The sequence below is a fragment of the Mizuhopecten yessoensis genome, unplaced genomic scaffold (genome assembly GCF_002113885.1).
Source record: "Mizuhopecten yessoensis strain PY_sf001 unplaced genomic scaffold, ASM211388v2 scaffold2911, whole genome shotgun sequence".
NCBI lineage: Eukaryota > Metazoa > Mollusca > Bivalvia > Pectinida > Pectinidae > Mizuhopecten > Mizuhopecten yessoensis.
In genome coordinates, this window is record NW_018404781.1 from 68,483 (window position 1) to 92,406 (window position 23,924).

The 23,924-nt window shown below is 37.1% G+C and overlaps 1 protein-coding gene across 4 annotated transcripts in view; it reads left to right on the forward strand.

The window, feature by feature from the left end:
• LOC110446648 (phosphoribosylformylglycinamidine synthase-like) overlaps positions 1 to 23,924 on the forward strand; it is a 32,051-nt gene that overhangs the window by 3,496 nt on the left and 4,631 nt on the right. For 3 of the 4 annotated variants that reach the window (XM_021491904.1, XM_021491903.1, XM_021491906.1), the window contains exons 1-19: positions 3,527 to 3,591; positions 5,889 to 6,034; positions 7,482 to 7,623; positions 7,941 to 8,239; positions 8,439 to 8,547; positions 9,042 to 9,182; positions 10,069 to 10,196; positions 10,681 to 10,809; positions 11,783 to 12,043; positions 12,556 to 12,786; positions 13,022 to 13,245; positions 14,001 to 14,123; positions 16,261 to 16,392; positions 19,783 to 19,881; positions 20,681 to 20,812; positions 21,325 to 21,505; positions 21,792 to 21,875; positions 22,273 to 22,428; positions 22,707 to 22,823. In XM_021491904.1, coding sequence (XP_021347579.1) covers positions 5,890 to 6,034; positions 7,482 to 7,623; positions 7,941 to 8,239; positions 8,439 to 8,547; positions 9,042 to 9,182; positions 10,069 to 10,196; positions 10,681 to 10,809; positions 11,783 to 12,043; positions 12,556 to 12,786; positions 13,022 to 13,245; positions 14,001 to 14,123; positions 16,261 to 16,392; positions 19,783 to 19,881; positions 20,681 to 20,812; positions 21,325 to 21,505; positions 21,792 to 21,875; positions 22,273 to 22,428; positions 22,707 to 22,823 — 2,833 coding nt within the window. In that variant the 5' untranslated portion in view covers positions 3,527 to 3,591; position 5,889. Of the gene's footprint in view, positions 1 to 3,526; positions 3,592 to 5,888; positions 6,035 to 7,481; positions 7,624 to 7,940; positions 8,240 to 8,438; positions 8,548 to 9,041; positions 9,183 to 10,068; positions 10,197 to 10,680; positions 10,810 to 11,782; positions 12,044 to 12,555; positions 12,787 to 13,021; positions 13,246 to 14,000; positions 14,124 to 16,260; positions 16,393 to 19,782; positions 19,882 to 20,680; positions 20,813 to 21,324; positions 21,506 to 21,791; positions 21,876 to 22,272; positions 22,429 to 22,706; positions 22,824 to 23,924 lie in introns of those variants that run through there. The other variant, XM_021491905.1, reaches the window with a different exon arrangement.

Sequence of the window (23,924 nt, forward strand, 5' to 3'; positions counted from 1 at the left end):
CTTATAATGTTACCCTCTTATTGTCGATTTACTTTGTTTGTATCTATTCCGTCTTTGCGTATTGCAGAGTTATCTTCTCTTGAGAGAAGGTATTGATTGTTACGTCATTGGTTTGCGTGAGAAAATTACGTCGTTTTCTCAAAAATTGATGACTTTACTCTCACAAACAAATGACGTAACAATCAATACCTGCTCTCAAGAGAAGATAACTCTGCAATACGCAAAGAAACGCTATATGTCGTCTAATTATGTTAAACTCCATATGTCGATTTATTTTGTGGATTTCTATATGTCGACTAATTATGTTAACCTCTTTATGTCGATTTACTTTTTTGGCCTCTATATGGCGACTAATTGTATTGATCTGTATGTGTCTAATATCTTGTCAAAAGACATTATATTTTTGAACTTTATCAAAATAACCGACCATGTACGTGGTGACATTCGTGACAAACCTGAAATTTGTCTTGCACCCTACCTCAAGGTCCTTTCATCAGAATGATGCAACTAAAGTCGGAAAATCCCGATGCCGTGATGCAGATTGTTCTTGCCCAAAATTCTGGAAGGAAAAGCTGATATTTTCAAAATGGTAGCCTGTTAAAACGAGTTTTCATGGCTTTTGAGTTAATACTCTTTACTGCTCAGTGATGTAGGATAGGAAACGTCCACCCTTTGTTTTTCAGGCAAAATCCTCGAAAATCCTCGAGTTTCCTCAAATGAGTCTTGTATTCTTTGGCTTGGAAGTGTTTTGTATTCTTCTTTTTATTCCTGGGTTTTCATTTTTCTTTCTTAGTCAGCGTCAAGACTACAACTGAAGTAGGCCCAGTTCTTCACTATTTGAGGGTGATTCTTATAAATTTTAAATGGAATCAGAAATTTGTGCAAATCACAATACCTGCCAATGATAGTATTATACCATCTTTGAGGGGTTGCATGTTACCAAGTGTTGATTCTAGCCTATAACACGTCTAGTATTACTCTCTACAGATCAGGGTAGGTCTAAACAGGCTTGTTCTTATGTCCATGCGGTCGTACTCCAGTTTGAATCATTTCGGACGGCTGTTCTACGTTGTTTGTTGTAGAACAGACCTTTTATTACACTATTGTGTACGGAGACTCTCCCAGTGGGGTTAATATTGGAGTATATTGTTGCCATTATTCCATTAGGGTTCTGTTACAGTTCACGTGGTACATGTCTAGTTGTACGTATTGATCGCTGCCATATTTCAACTGGTATTGACCGAGAAAAAAAATTGACAAAAATATAAGCAACATGAGATATTTTATGATTTTTTTTATTACGAATAAATAATTGCGCCCGTGTAGTGTCCGCGGTGCACCACTAATACAAAAGCAGTCTATTATTGATCCAGAGTATGTCATTACACACCAGTGCTGGGATACGTCACATCACGTACAGGTAAAGGGAGTTCAGGTACACCAAGCTTCAGTTCACAGTGACGCAGATTTAAAGTGACATATTGATTTCTGTCTTAACTATAATCCACTTACTGTCAACAACGGACCGATCGACATACAGCGATAGGCGTAATAATGGATGAGGGCATAAAACACACCGTAAACAATTTATAAAACACATTGTACACAATTTACCCCCACCCCACAGCCGGTCAACTAGTATATGGTAAACTGTATTGATAGCAATGCGTGCAATTTGTTCTTATAGAATCTTATTTTCAAATATATTCGCATCCAATGCTTTTTAAACTATACGGTCAACATTTCTCTATTTCCTGAGCCTTGTACGAGTTAATACAGGAAGTTAACCGACGATGTTCCACTCTATCAAACACGATTGATGTCCTTCCAGTTGTGGTAAACCGCACAGGGACCTACTCGTACGACGTATCAATCATTGGCACATTTAGAGGACATTGATCATGGATATAACTGCATATATCATTCCCACATAATATATCGTGTTTCGTTGATTTGTTGGCGGAGTTCATTTCTAAATTCAAACTTGTTCTACACATGTTTAAATAAATATGCTTACTGTCATGTAGGCCTACATGTTATAAAATTTTACAGTGCAGGGGAGGTTACTCGAACAACAGTTAGTTTTTGTTGTCTGAGTAAATTTACTGTAACGATCCTATTTTGTAACCGAGGTCCATCACACGCCTGGAGAATCATTCGCACTGATCGACAGATCCTTTAAAGCGATCAATATTGTTGTATTGAACATATATTTATCATACACTGTTATACTAAGCCTTTTTAAAAACGTAAAACTAGGCTTTGTAAAAGAATACTGAGAATTTGAAACATTGAAAAACTATATTTCCGAACACTGATACCGCTTTATAAATCGCGTTGTCTATTAGCGGCTCGTAAAAATCCTTGAAATATAGGACCATTGACTAACCCTGTCGGGGAGAATTAATAGCAGCTTTTTCGTTTCAGGAACTTCGAATATCGGTAAGTTCTGTTGTGTAGGTGAATAAACAATGAAAGCCCATTCACTATTTCGTCGGACCCAAATAATACGAACGTGAAAATCACAGCGGCAAGCGACCCGGTACAAATTGTAACCCTACGAAATAAACGGCGCTACCTATGGTGGCTTATTTATGCCATTTCGTTTTTTCGGCGAAATAACGAGATTTTAAATTATAGAATATCGTTGTTTCATTATATTTGTATATAGTATGGTGACTTGTAAAATAGTTTATTTGGTGTAACAAGCAGTTGCAGACGCGTTTGTTAGTTGAACTTCATATTTGCATGTTACCATCGAGTGAAGCAGTGATTGTTTCACACCTGTGACATAAATCAGTAGTTATTTGGTAGAAGTCAGTCAGTTACTTTCCAACCTTCCTCTATTTGTTAGAAGTCAGTCAGTTACTTTCCAACCTTCCTATATTTGGTAGAAGTCAGTCAGTTTCTTTCCAACCTTCCTCTATTTGGTAGAAGGCAGTCAGTTACTTTCCAACCTTCCTCAATTTGGTAGAAGTCAGTCAGTTATTTACCAACCTTCCTCTATTTGGTAGAAGGCAGTCAGTTACTTTCCAACCTTCCTATATTTGGTAGAAGTCAGTCAGTTACTTTCCAGCCTTCCTCTATTTGGTAGAAGTCAGTCAGTTACTTTCCAACCTTCCTCCTTTTTAGTATTTTTGTAATTGACTTTACCACTCCATTTTTTTCTCATGTGAATATTCCGTCAAGTCGAGTAATTTGCTAAGATCCTCAAAATTCTGAATATTTGATCAAGACCGAAAATAGCAGGGTGGACTTTTCCTGGGGGCCGAACTTGCCCGTTATAGATTATATTCCTGTATAGTAAAATGACTACCAGAGTAGACTTACAACACCAAATAAGATTTAATTCAAATTTAAATAAAACAAAAACATAAGTTACTATTTGTTAACAACATGAAGAAACATGTAAGTTTAAACTGTAAAGGAAAAGCATATATATATGATAAACCCGTCGGTGAAGTATTTTACTAGTTTGATACCTGTTTTAAGGATACCAGAGTTATCCCCCTTCATAAGGCGGCGGCAAAACGAAAGCAGGAAAGTTGTTGTGCACGTGTGTGAAAGAAGGTGGACCAATGCAACTACGAGGTTATTTAAGTTTCTGTTTTACAGAATTTCAGTGTCCATTCGTCATAGTTCTCATTAGTTATGCAGTGTCATTTGATTACTATATTAACCGATAATATTCACATGTGACATGGATCTGACAATACAAACAGGTCCAGTACACTCTGCCGATTGAGCTATATAGCTATAAAGACCTATATAGCTATATACACTTATAAATTATAGCTGTATTTTCATTGAATTAAAGCAAAGTTGCATCAAACAATAAGGTTTATGGTAATGTTGACTACAAAGAGCATACAGTTAGATGTTTGTTTTCATTTTTCATAAATGTAAAATTTCCGATTTTTTTACATCATTATTTTTTAAAAAGAATACTTATATTTAATGTCTTTTGTTATCAACCTAATGATACAATCTTCTTTTAAAAGCGACTTTGTTTCGTCTTCTTTAAAAAAAGAAAATCACTTGAAAATAGCTCAAAAGACCTATTTCAGATAGGTCAATAGAGCTATTATAGGTCTTTACAGCTATATAGCTCAATCGGCAGAGTGTACTGGACCTGACAAACAAGATACATATTTGAACGAACTTTTATGCCAGTTATGGTTCGTTAAGGTTCCTTAATCGATAAATAAACTTTAGAGTATGTGTCATTCATAACTATCTATGAGTGTGATGTTATGAACGCGCTAGACATGTTATAAACATTGAAACTGGAAATAGCTTGAATGTTTATAATGTCTCTAACAAGATAAATGTTTCGTGTGTCCATAACGGTCACAAAGCCCTTGGTTTTTCAAATATACATCGGTAAAATATGTAACTTGGGCATTTTAATATGATTTCTGTGCATTCCCATGGAAACAATCATCTACTTTTGAAGCCGGCATGCCCCTCCCCCTACACAACCAGTGAAAGAGAAATTAACAGGTCCAGTACACTCTGCCGATTGAGCTATATAGCTATAAATACCTATATAGCTTATTTATAGCTATATACACTTATAAATTATAGCTGTATTTTCATTGAATTAAAGCAAAGTTGCATCAAACAATAAGGTTTATGGTAATATTGACTACAAAAAGTATACATTTAGATGTTTATTTTCATTTTTCATAAATGTAAAATTTTCGATTTATTTACATCATTATTTTTTAAAAAGAATCCTTATATTTAATGTCTTTTGTTATCAACCTAATGATACAATCTTCTTTTAAAAGCGACTTTGTTTCGTTTTTCTTAAAAAGGAAAATCACTTGAAAATAGCTCAAAAGACCTATTTCAGATAAGTCAATAGAGCTATTATAGGTCTTTACAGCTATATAGCTCAATCGGTTGGGCTTCTAAAGAGATTGAAATGCTGTAAGTCTGATAAACTATTTTTATGAAAACGTCAACATTAATGTCTTATTGACTATGTTAACCTCGCTTTGGAACTTTATAAAAGGTAATGTACATTACAAGTCCAATATATCCAAACTACATATAGAGCACAAGTTCTGATCTTTGCTTAGGGTATTTGAATATAATCTATCAGGGGGTTGAAATTTAGGGTGACTATACATATAGCCTCTTTCAGGGGGCTAGTTGAACCTTAAGGCCATTATGTAAAAAGTGTTTTAAAGTGTTTCCATGTTGCGTAAACAAAGGACGCCGTTTTCTCCTGTGGAAGGAACCCAACAAGTAAATGAAGGATATGAGTATTTTAGGAGTTTCATATTGTCTATGAATGCCAACTGAAAGCAGTTCAATGTAAAGTGACCGAGCAGAATGCCGTGCTTGGTGACTTAGATGCCGTGCTATCGCAATGAGGCAAATACACCAGCATACCCTGCCTCCTGCACACACGCAAACATGCATACAACAGTGAACACAAATGGAAGCACATCCTTCAATGACCTTAGCTGTTAATACAGTGTTTTTGTTAACTAAATTTGCAACAGCCTGTTCCTTTATGAATTGGGAAAATAGAATTATTTGTATTGAAATTGGGAATAAATTCCTCAATTTTTGGTCATTTTGGGAAAATAAGGCACTACATTATGTACTTATCTAGGGGAAACATGTTATTTTTGTATGAGGCAGATCTGACTGAAGAAGGTTAGCCAACTTATGGTTTCCCTGGGGCCCGAAAAACAGGCCTAATAGGGGAAATATATTTAAGATAGTATTTCTCACTGGATAACATCCAGGTAATTATATATTTATAATTCACATGGTATTATTCATCAAATGTCATATGGATTTATTTCGAAGTTTATGTATACTGGAAAAAAACTCTACAGTTGCTAATAAATTTAGTTTTTCCTTTGTAGAATGGTAATCCGAAGAGTTTACAAGAAAGGGGGGATAACCAAGGGAAGCCATGATGCTACAAAACTCAAGATATCCTCACTTATAGGGAAGGGACTGTCTAGGATTCTTACAGAAGTCTGTTTCTACATCAGCATAGATGATGAAGGTTTGTGATCTCTATAAGGGATGAAGGTAATGCTATCTGTACAGAGGTTTACGTGAGTAAAGGGTGAAGGTTTGTGATCTCTATAAAGGATGAAGGTAATGCTATCTGTACAGAGGTTTAACTGAGTAAAGGGTGAAGGTTTGTGATCTCTATAAAGGATGAAGGTAATGCTATCTGTACAGAGGTTTACGTGAGTAAAGGGTGAAGGTTTGTGATCTCTATAAAGGATGAAGGTAATGCTATCTGTACAGAGGTTTACGTGAGTAAAGGGTGAAGGTTTGTGATCTCTATAAGGGATGAAGGTAATGCTATCTGTACAGAGGTTTAAGTGAGTAAAGGGTGAAGGTTTGTGATCTCTATAAGGAATGAAGGTAGTGCTATCTGTACAGAGATTTAAGTGAGTAAAGGGTGAAAGTTTGTGATCTCTATAAGGGATGAAGGTAATGCTATCTGTACAGAGATTTAAGTGAGTAACGGGTGAAAGTTTGTGATCTCTATAAGGGATGAAGGTAATTCTATCTGTACAGAGATTTAAGTGAGTAAAGGGTGAAGGTTTGTGATCTCTATAAGGGATGAAGGTAATGCTATCTGTACAAAGGTTTAAGTGAGTAAAGGGTGAAGGTTTGGGATCTCTATAAGGGATGAAGGTAATGCTATCTGTACAGAGGTTTAGGTGAGTAAAGGGTGAAGGCTTGTGATCTCTATAAGGGATGAAGGGAATGCTATCTGTACAGAGGTTTAAGTGAGTAAAGGGTGAAGGTTTGTGATCTCCATAAGGGATGAAAGTAATGCTATCTGTACAGAGGTTTAAGTGAGTAAAGGATGAAGGTTTGTGATCTCTATAAGGGATGAAGGTAATGCTATCTGTACAGGGGTTTTAGTGAGTAAAGGGGGAAGGTTTGTGATCTCTATTAGGGATTAAGGTAATGCTATCTGTACAGACGTTTAAGTGAGTAAAGGATGAAGGTTTGTGATCTCTATAAGGAATGAAGGTAATGCTATCTGTACAGAGGTTTAAGTGAGTAAAGGGTGAAGGTTTGACGGTATGATGATTGTTATAGATAATCAAGGTTAGATAACATGACTGGAGAGATGATGAGGGGATAGTACATGTCGCCACCCAAACTGGTTTGGTCGAGTCAGATAATCTACTAAAAATTATGTATAGGTCGCCAACAATAGTGTTTTGTACTTTTTAGATCCTCTGGATGCAATGACTTAATATTTGTCAAAATGAAACGTCTTCTCAAATCTGTTGATGTCAGAAGTTTTCAGATTGGGGTAAACATGAAAATGACATTACAGAAGAAAAGAATTTCCTCTGTGAAGGAGTACGTGATACTTTTCTGAAAAATTTACTTCCGGACCAAATTCAGCCTTCTTCTATTAGACTTCATGATCAATTATATTATCACATAACAGACTATATGTGTTTTACCTTATGCAGATTTAGAACAAGAAGATATGGACAAGTTAAAATGGATACTGCACACTCCTTTTCAGGAGGGACAGATTTCTGATGACACATTTCTTCAACCCAATACTGCTGACACAAATGAAAAGCATGTCATCATTGAAATAGGACCAAGGTAAGTTGACCTGTTTTTCAGGTCTTGGTGTATTTGTTTACAGCTAGGTTCCGAGCATGTATGTACTGTATACAGCCATTTTCAAATCCTCTCTGTTGAGTATTCAGTGAGTATCCGATCTGTTCATTTTGCATGAAGTTCTCTCTGTTGTGAGATGTATACAGCTTTTTTGCATTGTCAAGTAACTTAAAATTGTAGAAAAAAAACCCAAACATTTTCATCACCTAAATTTATACATCTATAATATTTCAGCTTGAAAACAGTTGGTGTGAAAGCTTTTGCAGGTTTTGACTATTATTAATGCCTCCTCTCTACAGGCTGAACTTTTCAACTCCATTTTCAACAAATGCTGTGTCCATGTGCAAAGCAGCAGGATTGAAACATTTGATTCGTGTGGAGAGCTCCGTACGTTACATGATTATGACGAGGCCAGGATTCACGTTGACAAGTGAAATTGAGGAGAAAATAGTGGCCAGCCTTCATGATCGAATGACCCAGTGTCGCTACTTACACCCTATTGAGAACTTTGAACTTGAGGCATTGACTGAGGAGGTGTACGAGGTGGAAGTTATGGAGAATGGTCGTGTGGCCCTGGAGATGGCAAATACAGAGTTAGGTAGGTTTATTCTATTTGTACAATATTGGAGATTGCCATTACAGAGTTAAAGTTTATACTATACTGGAGATGGCCAATATAGACATAGGTTTCTGCACTGTAGATGTCAATATAGGTAGGTTTTAAAGTTTTCTGGATTTGTATACTGGCCTTAAATGTTGGCAACTGAATTAAGCCTAAACCTGCCTTGATGTATCAGGTCTGGCCTTTGATGACTGGGACATGGATTACTACACCAAGCTGTTCCAGGAGACGATCAAACGTAACCCAACCAACGTGGAATGCTTCGACCTCGCTCAGTCTAACAGGTGCATCAATATCAATATAAAAATGATAACCCATTCCGAAAATCACTCACATGTTTGTGACATTACAAGCTTTTAAATCAAAATATGAGCAAGGTGGGGGAGGATGATGATGGGTGTATGTCCTGAAGCGACACAACATCCATGTGTCTTTCTGTTCTGTCCCCATCACTTCTCAAGTCACCAGTGTTGAAGATATTTTGAAGAAATTTAAATGTGAAGTGTACTTAAATCACCCATTAAAGGTGCCGTGCACTTTAATAAGGTCACAATTACCTCAAGGTCAGAAAATGCCAATTTTCAGTGAAATCTTGTTTGGTTTCAGAGATTATGAACTGTTGAGATATCTTAAAAGTGAAGTGTGTCTGCATCATCATTATCACAAAAAAAACAAAAAAAAACATGTTAAAAAACCCAGCAGTGACTATTATTATAAAGAGGAGACCTGTATTTTTGTACATATGAACAAAACTCTATTTGTTTTCTCAAATTTATAGCGAACACAGTCGCCACTGGTTTTTTCGAGGGAGGATGATAGTGGATGGTGAGGAACGTCCAGAATCACTGTTTGACATGATTAAGGCAACTCAGAAATCCTCCAATGACAACAACGTCATCAAGTTCTCTGATAATAGCAGGTACAAGTTTACAATAAGTCACCGTAAATTTGTGGGAATAATGCGCACTTAGGTATAGTGTGCAGGTACGTTTTTGGGGTCATTTGAAGAAAAAAAAATGGATTTCTTTTCCCTGAAAATCAAACTGGAAAAGTAGCATCAAAGGTAGGTTGGTGTTTGTAACGCCGATTAATAAATGATTGATTTATTGGAGTCAACAAGTCCATGAAGGTCTCCCTCCGTACCGCTTGGAACGAGTGGATGATGGACGATTCCTGCAGAAACCAAACGAAGAAAGTGTAGCTAATTCCGATGCCAGAGAATGTCCATGCTTCTAGTATAAACATATTTTTTATAATCCCTTTACGGTCAAATCAGTCTGTAGTTCTAACAGTGCAGTAGGGCTTAATGCCACGTGTTGAGGAGTGATAAAACTATTTGACTTGTTCCTGTATATAGTGCGCACCCCCTTTTTGACATGACAATATTTACCTAAGAAAGTGTGCAATATACCCACAAATTTACGGTATCTGTTTTTTTTTTTATATCAGACTTAAATATTCTCAACGTCACCAAGTTCTCTGATAATAGCAGGTACAAGTTTACAGTAGATTCTGTGTGTATATCAGACTTAAATATTCTCAACCTCATCAAGTTCTTTAATAATAGCGGGTACTTGTTTACAGTAGATTCTGTGTGTATGTCAGACTTAAATATTCTCAACCTCATCAAGTTCTCTGATAATAGCAGGTACAAGTTTACAGTAGATTCTGTGTGTATATCAGACTTAAATATTCTACACTGCCTTATTTTCCTGAAGTTGGAAAAAAAAATGTTGGTGCAGAGGGGTTTACACCTCACCTGTAGCAAACTTTGCAGTAAGTTTAACTAATCCATTACTTGACAGTGCTATTAAGGGGTTTGAGGTGGAAGTACTACAGCCCAGCGACCCAACCAAGCCCAGCCCCATGATACACACCAAGGAAAAAAAACGCCACATCATCTTCACAGCAGAGACGCACAACTTCCCTACAGGTATATCTTGCCACAGACATACATTTGTAGTACACATAACCTTGTTACCTAGATGTTTGTAAACCTATGTTCTTTACACTCGAGTTTCAATATGACTTGAGTTTCAGTATGCATTTTGGTTAAAAATTCTTGGAAAACATTTCAATGTTATATTTATTATGTTTTTTGTAAGTTAAAAATGTTACACTGTAGTCAGCATGTCTGTCTTTCTAAAGATATCATCTTTCTCAGGTTTTATCACTGTTGCCTGAACCCTTTATTTATGGAAACATGCAAATCATGCAAATGAAATGGTTTTTCATTGAATCACAAACTAAAGATGATTGAGAATTATAGATGATGAGAAAAGTTACATACTTTTTTTTAGTTATTTGTTTCATTATAATCCTGAGCTTTGAAGAAAAAAAATCAAACTAAAAATTTAGTTCTATCTGCATTGATGATTATGTATATAGAATCAATGAGGGTTTTCTTTGTGATACAGGTGTGGCACCCTTCCCTGGGGCCACCACAGGTACGGGGGGCCGAATCCGAGATGTCCAGGCAGCTGGCCGTGGGGCCCATGTGGTAGCGGGGACAGCAGGGTACTGCTTCGGTAACCTCCTCATCCCAGGTAGGGACACGCTGAGTGATACAGGCAATACATATCAAGTATCAAGTGGCAAGCTCTGTGCTGTAGTTATGTTTCTATTACCAACAATAACATTGTGTATATTTTCTTTTCCAGAATAAATAATACTTTATGGCTAATTCAAGACCAGCAATTGACATTTGGTAACGTCGGCTACAAACAGATTGATGTGTAGCCATGTTTTTGGATATTGTTCGGTTGTAATCATTTTGTATTTCATAGTCTTCAGACATTTATAACTTTCTTTTGGTTAGGCCAAAACATATACATTACTTGGTTCTCAGGCCAATTTTTTTCAAAAGAGATGCGGCAGGGAGGATATATTTTTTTTCATTTTACATGGCAAAAATGAGACGAGAGAGATTTTTTTTTATTGTGTAGTTTGTAAATCATTCATTGTGGGCATTACCTTGTCTTTTTATAGTTGTGTAGAGATCCATCACAGAGCAAGCCTCCGAAAATCCCTCCACTATGTTGCAGACGAGAATCACTAACCCCCCATTCCTTAAGTACACGAGACTAATAAGTCATAATCGTTTTAACGCTTGCCTGTATATCAATTTCATTATCTTTATTCAAACGTTTTCGGGACTTGGGTGACTAACGAGTAAAAACGACATGTGGACCAATTTTACGGATTTTTTTAAAGATGGCGGCTGGCGCATTCACGATTTTCTTTTATTACTTTCACGATAAATGCGGCAATGCGGTGCCCTAAAATGAGAACCAAGTCTTCATTCTTTTTTGGCCTTATGTGACCAAAGCAGAATGTGGTTTTGTAATTTATGAAAATAGTCAGAAATAGAATATTTATGCCAAGATGATAGCATATTACTTTTGACCTCATAATGAGAAATTTACCACTTCCGATATGTATATTTATCCTATTGTATAATTAACATCTGTATTCATTTTTGTTTTCTTGTTCTTTATTTCGTGTACTTGCTTGTTAAAGGGTATGAACTGCCTTGGGAGGATAAGACTTATGTCTACCCTAGTAACTTTGCTCTCCCGGTGGACATCGCTGTAGAGGCCAGTAATGGGGCCTCGGACTACGGTAACAAATTTGGAGAGCCTGTTATCACAGGGTTTGCCCGCTCATTTGGACTGACCACACCTGATGGAGAGCGGAGAGAGTATGTCAAACCTATCATGTTCAGTGGTGGCATTGGACAATTAGATGGGAACTGCACCATGAAAAAAACACCAAAAGAAGGTAAGTGTTTATTTCTATTTACAGTTATATTACTAATTTCTTTACACAACAAGACATCTTTATGCATCACCAACAGAGTATGTCCAGTACTGTTCTTCCAGGTCAAAGGTTAAATAAGGACTTTGTTTTCCTTAAAATTTCCTGGGTCATGACTTTAAAACATTTCCGAACTTAACAAGACATGATGGTACAACAAATGTTTTAAAACATGGGCAGTAGTGACTCGTCATGCATAATTAGAAACACTGATATATTACCTTTTCAGTTACTTGGATATTATGATTATCATTACTTTTGGCATTCAGTTCATGAAGTATTGGTTTCTATTGACAAATGTTTTTAGGAGCTTGAGTTAAGATCCTCAATCTTATAAAAGCTTGTGAAATATTCTTGTGTAAGTTAATTAGAGTATGGAGAGAAAGATGAATGAACAGGAGACAGGATAAAGTGTTTTCATAGTCTTAAACTATTAAAGTTCCAGCAGCTGATCATTGGGGCGTTGATGTTTGTAGGTATGAGGGTGGCAAAGATCGGGGGTCCAGTCTACCGTATCGGTGTGGGAGGGGGAGCAGCCTCCTCCGTCCAGGTACAGGGGGACAACAAGACAGAGATGGACTTCAGAGCAGTGCAGAGGGGAGACCCTGAGATGGAACAAAAACTAAATCGCCTGATACGTGCCTGTTTGGAGATGGGGGACAGCAACCCTATAGCTAGCATACATGATCAGGGAGCAGGAGGCAATGGTATGTGTCGACAGAGATATAGACAAGGACTCTATATCTAACATACAAAAATTACCTATAATATACCTGGTATATATTCTTGAGGCAATGTTTTATCTCTCAGAAAAAATATCTTATCACTTTAGGATAAGTGTATGTGTTGAGAAATGGATAGCAACTTCAGAACAGTTCTTTTATGTATCCAGTATATTATCAATGCTTCTATGTCTGTATCTGACATTGTTGTCTTTATCAGGTAACGTGCTGAAGGAGATAGCAGAGCCAGCTGGAGCCGTGATCAGGGCGTCTGAGTTTACTCTGGGGGACCCCACCCTGACTGACATGGAGTTATGGGGGGCTGAGTACCAGGAGAGTAATGCTATTCTCCTCCACAAGTCTGATCGTGATGTCCTCGAAACCATCGGTAAACGGGAGAGGTGTCCGGTCGACATAGTGGGCAAGATAACTGGGGATGGAAGGGTATGACCAAACTTCGCTTATGTTAGATGTTATTTGTGATTTTTTTTTATTATTTAACTTCTTACTCCAGATTATCTAATTTTTACAAAATAGTGTTCAAAGATTTCAGTAGTTGCACAAAAGTATATTATCTGTAGAAACAATTGCTGGACATCACTGTAGTTTGTCAATTATGTTCATTTAGTTGACATTCCAGTGTTTTATCTGGGGACGTTTTGGGGCCGATATCGGGCCACATTCCTAATTGAAATTATGTCATATTTATGCCTCATTCCCCAAATTTATAGTTTACTCCTGTCAAAAAAATTCCTTCTCAATTGGTAAATTTTCTTCCACAAAAATGCAACAAAAAGGTCCCATCTTAAATTTATGAAAAACAGCCATTCATTCAGATTAACCTAGTTCTTCTACCATGTATTTAAATTTACCTGAGGAAATAAAACAACTCTCTTTAAACACTGAATTGGGAGATGTAACCATTGTGTTCAAACTAGATGTTCCAATGTTCCAATATAAATGTGAATTAAGGGTAAGTACCATACAATCACTGATGAAGAGCTATCAAAGCAGGAAAGCTTGAGTTGAGAGTGTCTGTTGATATTCATGTATTCATAGTTCAGTAAATGGCTTAATGAAGGTATCAACTGTAAAGACATAAATTTGACTACTCTAACGAGAGTCAATCATTTCCAAGAATTTTTCTTCTTATCTAAAATCACAAAGAAAACCGACATTGATTGGATTGTTTTCTACAGATCAGGTTTGAGGGATTTAACCACTCTGAAGGTGATGGAAGCCCTGCAAAAAAGCGGCGGAAGTTTCATAAATACCCAGTTGACCTGGAACTTGAACATGTACTTGGCTCCATGCCAAGAAAGGTAAGAGTATGACGTGTATTTTAACTACAAACACTTGAAGATATTTAATAACATGTATTTTACCTACAAACACTTAACCCTTAGGCTGCTACGCACGACAATAGTCGTTTTTAAAAGTCGGGCCGTCAGTGCTACGAACGACAATAGTCGTTTTTAAAAGTCGGGCCGCCAGTGCTACGAACGACAATAGTCGTTTTTAAAAGTCGGGCCGTCAGTGCTACGAACGACAATAGTCGTTTTTAAAAGTCGGGCTGTCAGTGCTACGCACGACAATAGTCGTTTCTCGGCCTGTGGGTTTTGATCGGTAGCCAGGAAGTGTGAAGATGGGTTGTTGCTATACCAAACCTGAGCGCTTATAGTAGAAGGCTTCTGATTGGTTGTTTTGTCATTACTTTCGATATTCACGGCAGTGTACCCTAGTAATAACCAAAGGTGTGCGAGAGAATTTCAAATAAAAAAAAAAAGTCATAAAAATGGCGGAAGTGTAGATTGAAGCGATGCATATGATGGTAAACATTTACTCTCCATCGTCACCTACGATGATAATAAAGGTTTTGAAGGGTTCGGCATGGTTGATGTGGAAATACTTCGGTGTTACATAATATGTAACTTTCCAGTAAATGGCTTTGTGCTCTACGCAAACAGGAAAATATTGGCGGACCGAGGCGCCAATGTCGTCTGCAGGTGAGGCCGAATTGAACATTGACATTGATACGTTTTGAGCCGATTTATTTCTTCAAACTTTTTATCGGTGACTTAATCATAAACTAGACCGTAGCTAAGATATATCTATATGCCGACTGACAGTAAATTTATTTAATGGCGACCTGAAACCTGTAGCAAATCACATGCAATTCTTGACGAAATACCTGACCTTTTTACCTGAGAATCTCTGTGTAAATATACAGCGTCTTATGTCAAAAATGAATTTTATAATCTCTGTTATCATTTGCCAATCACATTTACGGACGAAAATAATTTTAAAATGATCTTCCTCTTGCTTAAATCCGATTAATTAAAAGTTTCACATTTTCTTACCTTTATTACCACCTGTACAGGTAAATACTGAAGCAACTTTAGAATTGAAAACGTTAATATAAACTAGAGACAACAACGAACAATTTTCATTTAACTTTTTTTCACATATAACAAATATTTTCCAAGTTATGCACATTTGAAAAATCAAGTAAATTAAAATAAATTTCAATAATTAATTCAGCAGTGGTGTCCGTTTACATAGAAATCAATGTAGCAGCCTAAGGGTTAAGATATTTAATAACATGTATTTTAACTACAGACACTTAAGAGTTTTAATAACATGTATTTTAAGAACTCATTATGTTCAAGGTTACAGGAGTAAATTATCCATCTATCTAACTCACTTTTCAAAAAGAACCAAAAGGTCTAAAGTCCTAAACCCTAGCCATTCATTTGCTGTTACAGAGTGCTATAATAATAATAATAATAATAATAATTTGAGGTTCTTATATACCGCTTTATCACAACCTAGTTTGTAGGTCGTATCAAAGCGGTTCACAAATTATGAAGTCTATGAGATACGGCCCATATTCATGGTTACAGGGATCTTATCTGTTTAAATAATAAAACCAATTCAAACCTTCTGAATAACCAAAATGCCCAAAGTCATGATATTTGGCGAGTATCTTGCTGGCATGGAGTGCTACAAGAATTGTGCATGGAAATGACCTTGACTCCTATTCAATGTCATGGATGTCATTTTAAAAACATCAAACAACTTCTTCTGAAGAACCAAAAATAATATAGTTGTCATATTTGACAAGTAGCTTGCTGACATAGACTGCTAGAAAGATTGCAATCAGAAATGGCCTTCATCCATATCACAGTCACAGGTCAAGTTCTTCAAATGACTTCTTCTGGAGTATCATAAGCATAGAGTAATGATGTTTTGCCAGTAACTGCTGGCATGTATTGTAAAGTTTGGGAATGACCTTGACCAATATTTAAGGTAAACACGATCAAATCTGTTAAAACATTCAAGTGACTTCCTCTTACATAAAAATGACTTCATTATGTATGATTTCCCAGAAATCTTGTTTGGAGAAAACTCTGTGGATTTAAAATTCAGCTACTGGTTTTTTCTGATGTTGGTTTGTAGGAGTTTATTCTCAATCACAAGGAGATGCCACTTAAACCCTTGGTTCTACCTGAGGGCCTACAGGTAATTGATGCCCTAAACAGAGTTCTACGCCTACCTTCTGTGGCCAGCAAGAGGTACCTCACTAACAAGGTAAGGATCAAACCTCGCTTACAAGGTAAGGATCAAACCTCACTAACGAGGTAAGGATCAAACCTCCCCAAATAAGGTAAGGATTAAACCTAACTAACAATGTTAGGAACAAACCTCACCAACAAGGTAAGTATCAAACCTCACTAACAAGGTAAGGATCAAACCTCACTAACAATGTTAGGAACAAACCTCACCAACAAGGTAAGGATCAAACCTCACTAACAAGGTAAGGATCAAACCTCACTAACAAGGTAAGGATCAAACCTCACTAATGAGGTAAGGATCAAACCTCACTAACAAGGTAAGTATCAAACCTCACCAACAAGGTAAGGATGAAACCTCATTAACGAGGTAAGGATCAAACCTCACTAATGAGGTAAGGATCAAACCTCACTAACAAGGTAAGCATCAAACCTCACCAACAAGGTAAGGATGAAACCTCACTAACGAGATAAGTATCAAACCTCACTAACAAGGTAAGGATCAAACCTCACTAACAAGGTAAGTATCAAACCTCACCAACAACGTAAGGATGAAACCTCACTAACGAGGTAAGTATCAAACCTCACTAACAAGGTAAGGATCAAACCTCACCAACAACGTAAGGATGAAACCTCACCACCGAGGTAAGAATCAAACCTCACTAACAAGGTAAGGATCAAACCCCACTAACGAGGTAAGGATCAAACTTCACTACGAGTTAAGGATTAAACTTCACTAATGAGGTACTGGTCTGACCTCAATGACTTGGTATGGATACTACCTATCAAGGAGAGTTTTTGACTTCATCATTAAGGAAAGTTTCACTATTAAGGAAAGTTTTTGACTTCTTTATCAAGGAAAGATTTTGTCTTCACTGACAGGGTAAGGTTTTGTCTTTTCTCTGACTCATTAACGAGGTAAGGATCAAACCTCACTAATGAGGTAAGGATGAAACCTCACTAACAAGGTAAGCATCAAACCTCACCAACAAGGTAAGGATGAAACCTCATTAACGAGGTAAGGATCAAACCTCACTAATGAGGTAAGGATGAAACCTCACTAACAAGGTAAGCATCAAACCTCACTAACAAGGTAAGGATCAAACCCCACTAACGAGGTAAGGATCAAACTTCACTACGAGTTAAGGATTAAACTTCACTAATGAGGTACTGGTCTGACCTCAATGACTTGGTATGGATACTACCTATCAAGGAGAGTTTTTGACTTCATCATTAAGGAAAGTTTCACTATTAAGGAAAGTTTTTGACTTCTTTATCAAGGAAAGATTTTGTCTTCACTGACAGGGTAAGGTTTTGTCTTTTCTCTGACTCATTAACGAGGTAAGGATCAAACCTCACTAATGAGGTAAGGATCAAACCTCAGTAACAAGGTAAGGATCAAACCTCACTAACAAGGTAGGGATCAAACCTCACTAACGAGGTAAGGATCAAACCTCATTTACAAGGGAAGGATCAAACCTCACTAACAAGGTAAGGATCACACCTCACTAACAAGGTAAGGATCAAACCCCACTAACGAGGTAAGGATCAAACTTCACTACGAGTTAAGGATCAAACTTCACTAATGAGGTACTGGTCTGACCTCAATGACTTGGTATGGATACTACCTATCAAGGAGAGTTTTTGACTTCATCATTAAGGAAAGTTTCACTATTAAGGAAAGTTTTTGACTTCTTTATCAAGGAAAGATTTTGTCTTCACTGACAGGGTAAGGTTTTGTCTTTTCTCTGACTCATTAACGAGGTAAGGATCAAACCTCACTAATGAGGTAAGGATGAAACCTCACTAACAAGGTAAGCATCAAACCTCACTAACAAGGTAAGGATCAAACCCCACTAACGAGGTAAGGATCAAACTTCACTACGAGTTAAGGATCAAACTTCACTAATGAGGTACTGGTCTGACCTCAATGACTTGGTATGGATACTACCTATCAAGGAGAGTTTTTGACTTCATCATTAAGGAAAGTTTCACTATTAAGGAAAGTTTTTGACTTCTTTATCAAGGAAAGATTTTGTCTTCACTGACAGGGTAAGGTTTTGTCTTTTCTCTGACTCATTAACGAGGTAAGGATCAAACCTCACTAATGAGGTAAGGATCAAACCTCAGTAACAAGGTAAGGATCAAACCTCACTAACAAGGTAAGGATCAAACCTCACTAACGAGGTAAGGATCAAACTTCACTACGAGTTAAGGATCAAACTTCACTAATGAGGTACTGGTCTGACCTCAATGACTTGGTATGGATACTACCTATCAAGGAGAGTTTTTGACTTCATCATTAAGGAAAGTTTCACTATTAAGGAAAGTTTTTGACTTCTTTATCAAGGAAAGATTTTGTCTTCACTGACAGGGTAAGGTTTTGTCTTTTCTCTGACCAGGTAAGGTTTTGTTATTACTGATAAGGTAAGGTTTTGTCTTCACTCACCAGGTAAGGTCTTGTCTTCATTGACCAGGTAAGGTTTTGTCTTCACTGACAAGGTAAGATTTTGTCATCACTGACCAGGTAATGTTTTGTCTTCACTGACCAGGTAAGGTTTTGTCATCACTAACAAGGTAAGGTTTTGTCTTCACTGACCAGGTAAGGTTTTGTCTTCACTGACCAGGTAAGGTTTTGTCATCACTGACAAGGTAAGGTTTTGTCTTTACTGACAAGGTCAGGTTTTGTCATCACTGACCTTGTCATCACTGACCTTGTCAGGTTTTGTCTTCACTGACCAGGTAAGGTTTTGTCATCACTGACCAGGTAAGGTTTTGTCATCACTGACAAGGTAAGGTTTTGTAATCACTGACAAGGTAAGGTTTTGTAATCACTGACCAGGTAAGGTTTTGTCTCACTGTCAAGGTAAGGTTTTGTCTTTACTGACAAGGTAAGGTTTTGTCATCACTGACCTTGTCATCACTGACCTTGTCAGGTTTTGGCTTCACTGACAAGGTAAGGTTTTGTCATCACTAACAAGGTAAGGTTTTGTCATCACTGACCAGGTAAGGTTTTGTCTCACTGACAAGGTAAGGTTTTGTCTTTACTGACAAGGTAAGGTTTTGTCATCACTGACCAGGTAAGGTTTATCTCACTGACAAGGTAAGGTTTTGTCTCACTGACAAGGTAAGGTTTTGTCTCACTGACAGGAAAGTTTATGACTTCACTAACAAGAAAAGGTTTTGATTTAACAAAAGCGAGGGTTCTTACCTCACTGACAAATAAGGGCCTGGCATCACTACCAATGTAAGAATCTGGCCTGTCTATTTAAGTATATGATAGAGGAAAACGATCAGATTGTAAACATTAAATCTGATGCTGTTAATTTAAAAGTGTGTGTTCAAACTTAAGAATGACATGCCTTGAGCTATAGACCATCCCTTAACTTTTCGGAGTATCTTTTGTAAGGTGGACCGCTGTGTGACGGGACTTGTGGCCCAGCAGCAGTGTGTAGGCCCACTCCACACACCTCTGGCTGATGTTGCAGTGACTGCAATCACACATAACGTAAGTAAAACGGGTAGTAATTGAACTTCATCATATACAGCCGTGTTTTTTAATATCTTCACTGTAAAATGATACTTGACAGCTTATAATTTTAGGACTTGCAAAGTTTATTATGCTGCTATCACAGGTTGTCCTTTTGAAGATAATTTGAACAAAGATGTTTGGAAAAATTGATGGGTATAAATAAGAAATGTATTTTTAAGTTGGTGTTCGCATACCCCAGTATTTTAATACATTCTGATTTTCGTAAACAGGTAACTTACATGTCAGACAAATTATCTGTAACTATTTTATCTAGGCCAAGTATGAATGCAAACTCTTTTCTCATTGAAGAATTTTGTGGATAACATTCTTTATGCATTGTAGTATTTACTATGTATCAATAACTACACTCAAATTCCTACTGATAACTGACAGTGTATTAAATAATGTTTTAAAAATATGTATACAAATGTGGGAATGATCTGTCAGGAGTAAAGGTCACTGTTACTACAAAGGAAAATCTCACAGTCACACTCCTTTTCATCAGTCAAGCGGGGGTTTTTTCTTGACAGATTTTCATTAAAATTCATTCATGTTTGCTTTTGACATACTTTTAACAATTTAGAGTATCATTCTAATCAATCAAGGTCAAGGTAACAATTATTGAAAACATTATTTTTTTCTGAAAATGGCTTGTAATCACTATAAGGTGAAGCAGCGGGCAAGGTGTACTGTGAGCCTGCTTACTTTCTCCAGTAAGGTACTGACTACTAAGATTTCTAATGATAACTGTGACACTGTCCTCTTCTCATTACAGGAGTTAGTTGGGTCAGCTACAGCAATAGGAGAACAGCCAGTGAAGGGCCTGGTGAACCCAGCTGCTGGTGCTCGCATGTCTGTTGGGGAGGCCATGACTAATCTAGTGTTTGCCCGCGTTACTGAGAGGAAGGTACTACTTACAGGTTGTACTTTCTGACCTGTTCACTTTATATGCATACTGTGGATACAGTGATTCAACCCCACCAAGTAGTTGTAACATTAATTTCGGGAAGAAGTGTTCATTTTGTGGAGGTATGAGCAAAGTGGCTCAAGACCTTAGCCTTGGTTAAGGCATCTTCTGCAAGGTCTTCAGATTATATTAATAGATAGTTTAACTAGTAGATATATTTATGTATTGTTAATCGCCTTTGATCTAGATAAGGGACTGTATTGTGCAGTAAATATAGATTGCCTTGTGACTACTCATCATGCCCACAAAAAAAAGATGAGTTTAAACAGAAGTCACTGTTTTAGGATGGTTATTTCTTAATCTTTATTTATTAAATACAGTCATGCTGCACATAGAAGCATGTATTTATTGTATATATTACATTATTTGAAGCTAATGAGAATTTAAGATAGTTAAATTGTAATAGAGGACAACATTACCTGTACATAGTCCCATTTACTGTTCCGTTATAGGACATTAAGGTGAGCGGTAACTGGATGTGGCCAGCCAAGCTCCCCGGGGAGGGGAAAGCACTGTTTGATGCCTGTCGTGCCATGTGTGATGTGATGAAAGACCTGGGTGTCGCAATCGACGGGGGCAAGGACTCGCTCAGCATGGCTGCCCGCGTGGAGGGCCAGACTGTCAAGGCCCCAGGTACATCACAATTTATCACATCTAACCAGCCACTGTTGCTATTTAATGAGGTTTGAGGCATTGACTTTGAAGTCAGATGTGTTGACTGCAAGATCAGTTATGTGGTGAGCCCAGACCACTTTACAAGACAACAGGAATAAGCCTTTGTTAGAGGGTGCTTATTAAACATCATTACATTGTCTGTTTAATGGCAAAAAAATGATGAAATTGATTTATTTAACACTTGTGTGGTATTGCCTGTTATATTTGTGACATAGGGAGTATGATGTTTGGTTTTCTACTTTAGGAACGCTGGTTATTTCCATGTACTGTGGCTGTCCAGATATCACAGCCACTGTCACACCAGATCTCAAATGTCCACAGGGCAAAGGTTGGTGGATTGTTACTCCAAAACAACGAATTCTATTTGTATTATTGAAATATATGGTATTTAAAAAATCTTAAAAGTTAACATTTTAATCATAATGTAGTGTTACATGAAAATGTGCACATGTCAGACTTCTATAATATTTCTTTTTTTTTTTGCGTAAAATGTAACATTTTATAATTCATGTGATGCAAGTTGCGCTTCAATTTAACTTTAGTCTCTGGATTTGCGTTATAATTAGACTTAAGACATTTCACAGATGTAAGTATGTAGGGATGGGGAGATTCACTGTTTTGTGACTCAATCACCACAGTTTTTTTCCTGCTTATAACACAAATTTTAAACTACACCATGCATATATTCCAATTGACAATAACCCTAATATCGTGTTTTGTTACAGGAACCCTGTTGTATGTGGACATCAGTGGAGGGAAACATCGACTGGGAGGCTCGGCTCTGGCTCAGTGTTACCAGCAAATAGGAGATACCACACCCGATTTAGAACGGCCACAGGTCATGTGTCAGGTGTTTGATATAACACAAAAGCTCCTAAAAGGTATAATACTCCGGCAGGAACAAACTCCTGACTATTGTAAACCACATTATTCCAAATTGAAATGTTCAATACTGAAATGAGAAGTCTGTGAGACATATGTGGTTTAAAGATACTTGCTATAGAACCTTGTAAATTCTTACTTGGGGTTTGCAAAGCACTTTTCAAACAGGAAAATGCTGGAAAGTAAACTACTCCTTTCGATTAGATTAAAATGAATGACCAGATATTTAGTTTGTAGAACTTCTCTGTTGGTATTAGTTTTATCGTGTGATTTTCAGAGCGTAAGATCGTCAGTGGACACGATGTCAGTGATGGTGGATTGGTCACCTGTCTCCTTGAAATGGCATTTGCTGGCAACTGTGGTCTAAACTGTGATGTACCAGTTTCTGATTCAGGTATGTATCGGAGAAAGCAGGTATGGAATTACCTCTAACAATCACTATATACCACTTTCCGAATATGCATACATATGTATGTTGGTAGGTTACAAATGTATCTGTGTGCTAGAAGGAAAAGTATAAAGCTGATAAAAGATAACCTGACACTATATTGTGTTCCTGTGGTTTAGGCATTCTTCCATGTTCTTGTTATGGAAAGATATTTTTTCATATCAGCCACTGCCTACACAGTGTTTTAGTATCTTTATGTATTTATGCTATCAGACGTATTTCCATGCATCATTTGACCTTATCTGTTATAATACATGTATCACACAGTATAGGTTAGGACAGGCCGTCAGACTGTAGATATGCGTGGTGTGGGCTGTACCACACCGTCTCTACATAGAATGGAGAACAGCTCTTAGGTCCCAATATTGGTTAGAAGGTGGAGGAAAATCACTTACTTGTTTCCAGGTTGATGTAAAGAGACCATGCCTAGATGTCACAGTGATGTTCTTGATGCGGTCAGCAGTCTAAGGGAGATAACTCTCCCAAAATTCGCTGTAAAACTCGAAAAACTTGTTTACCCAGTACTTGATGCAGTTGGTGGGGCATATGCAAACAAAGTCCCTGTGTCTGTCCATCCAGAATAATTTCTGGAGCATATTTCAAATAAAGTCCATAACAGCACAGCAGGTGTTGTCATAGGAACAACACCTGAATATATGTTTTGGTGTATATTTGCTTTTCTGGAGCATATCTAAATAGGCTGTTACAAATCTTGATCTTTAAATGTCATACATGAGTCTGTTACACTGCAAAGGAGTATTTTCATCTAGTTTCAATTCTCAAGAAATTTTGAGTTGTCATACAAAATATACCTAAAATATTTACATTTTGGTACATATACATCAGCGGTGTAAAAATCCACTAGCTAGATCTATTCAAAATCATTCTGCAGGCTAATTTCTCCAAATATGAAATCTTACATATACCTGCATATTTTCAGAGCATATTTCAAAAATCTTTAACGAAATATATCTCCAAACTCAATGCCACTTGAGTCGATCTCATAACAGAGGGATGCTTTTTGAAACAAGCTCATAATGACCAAAT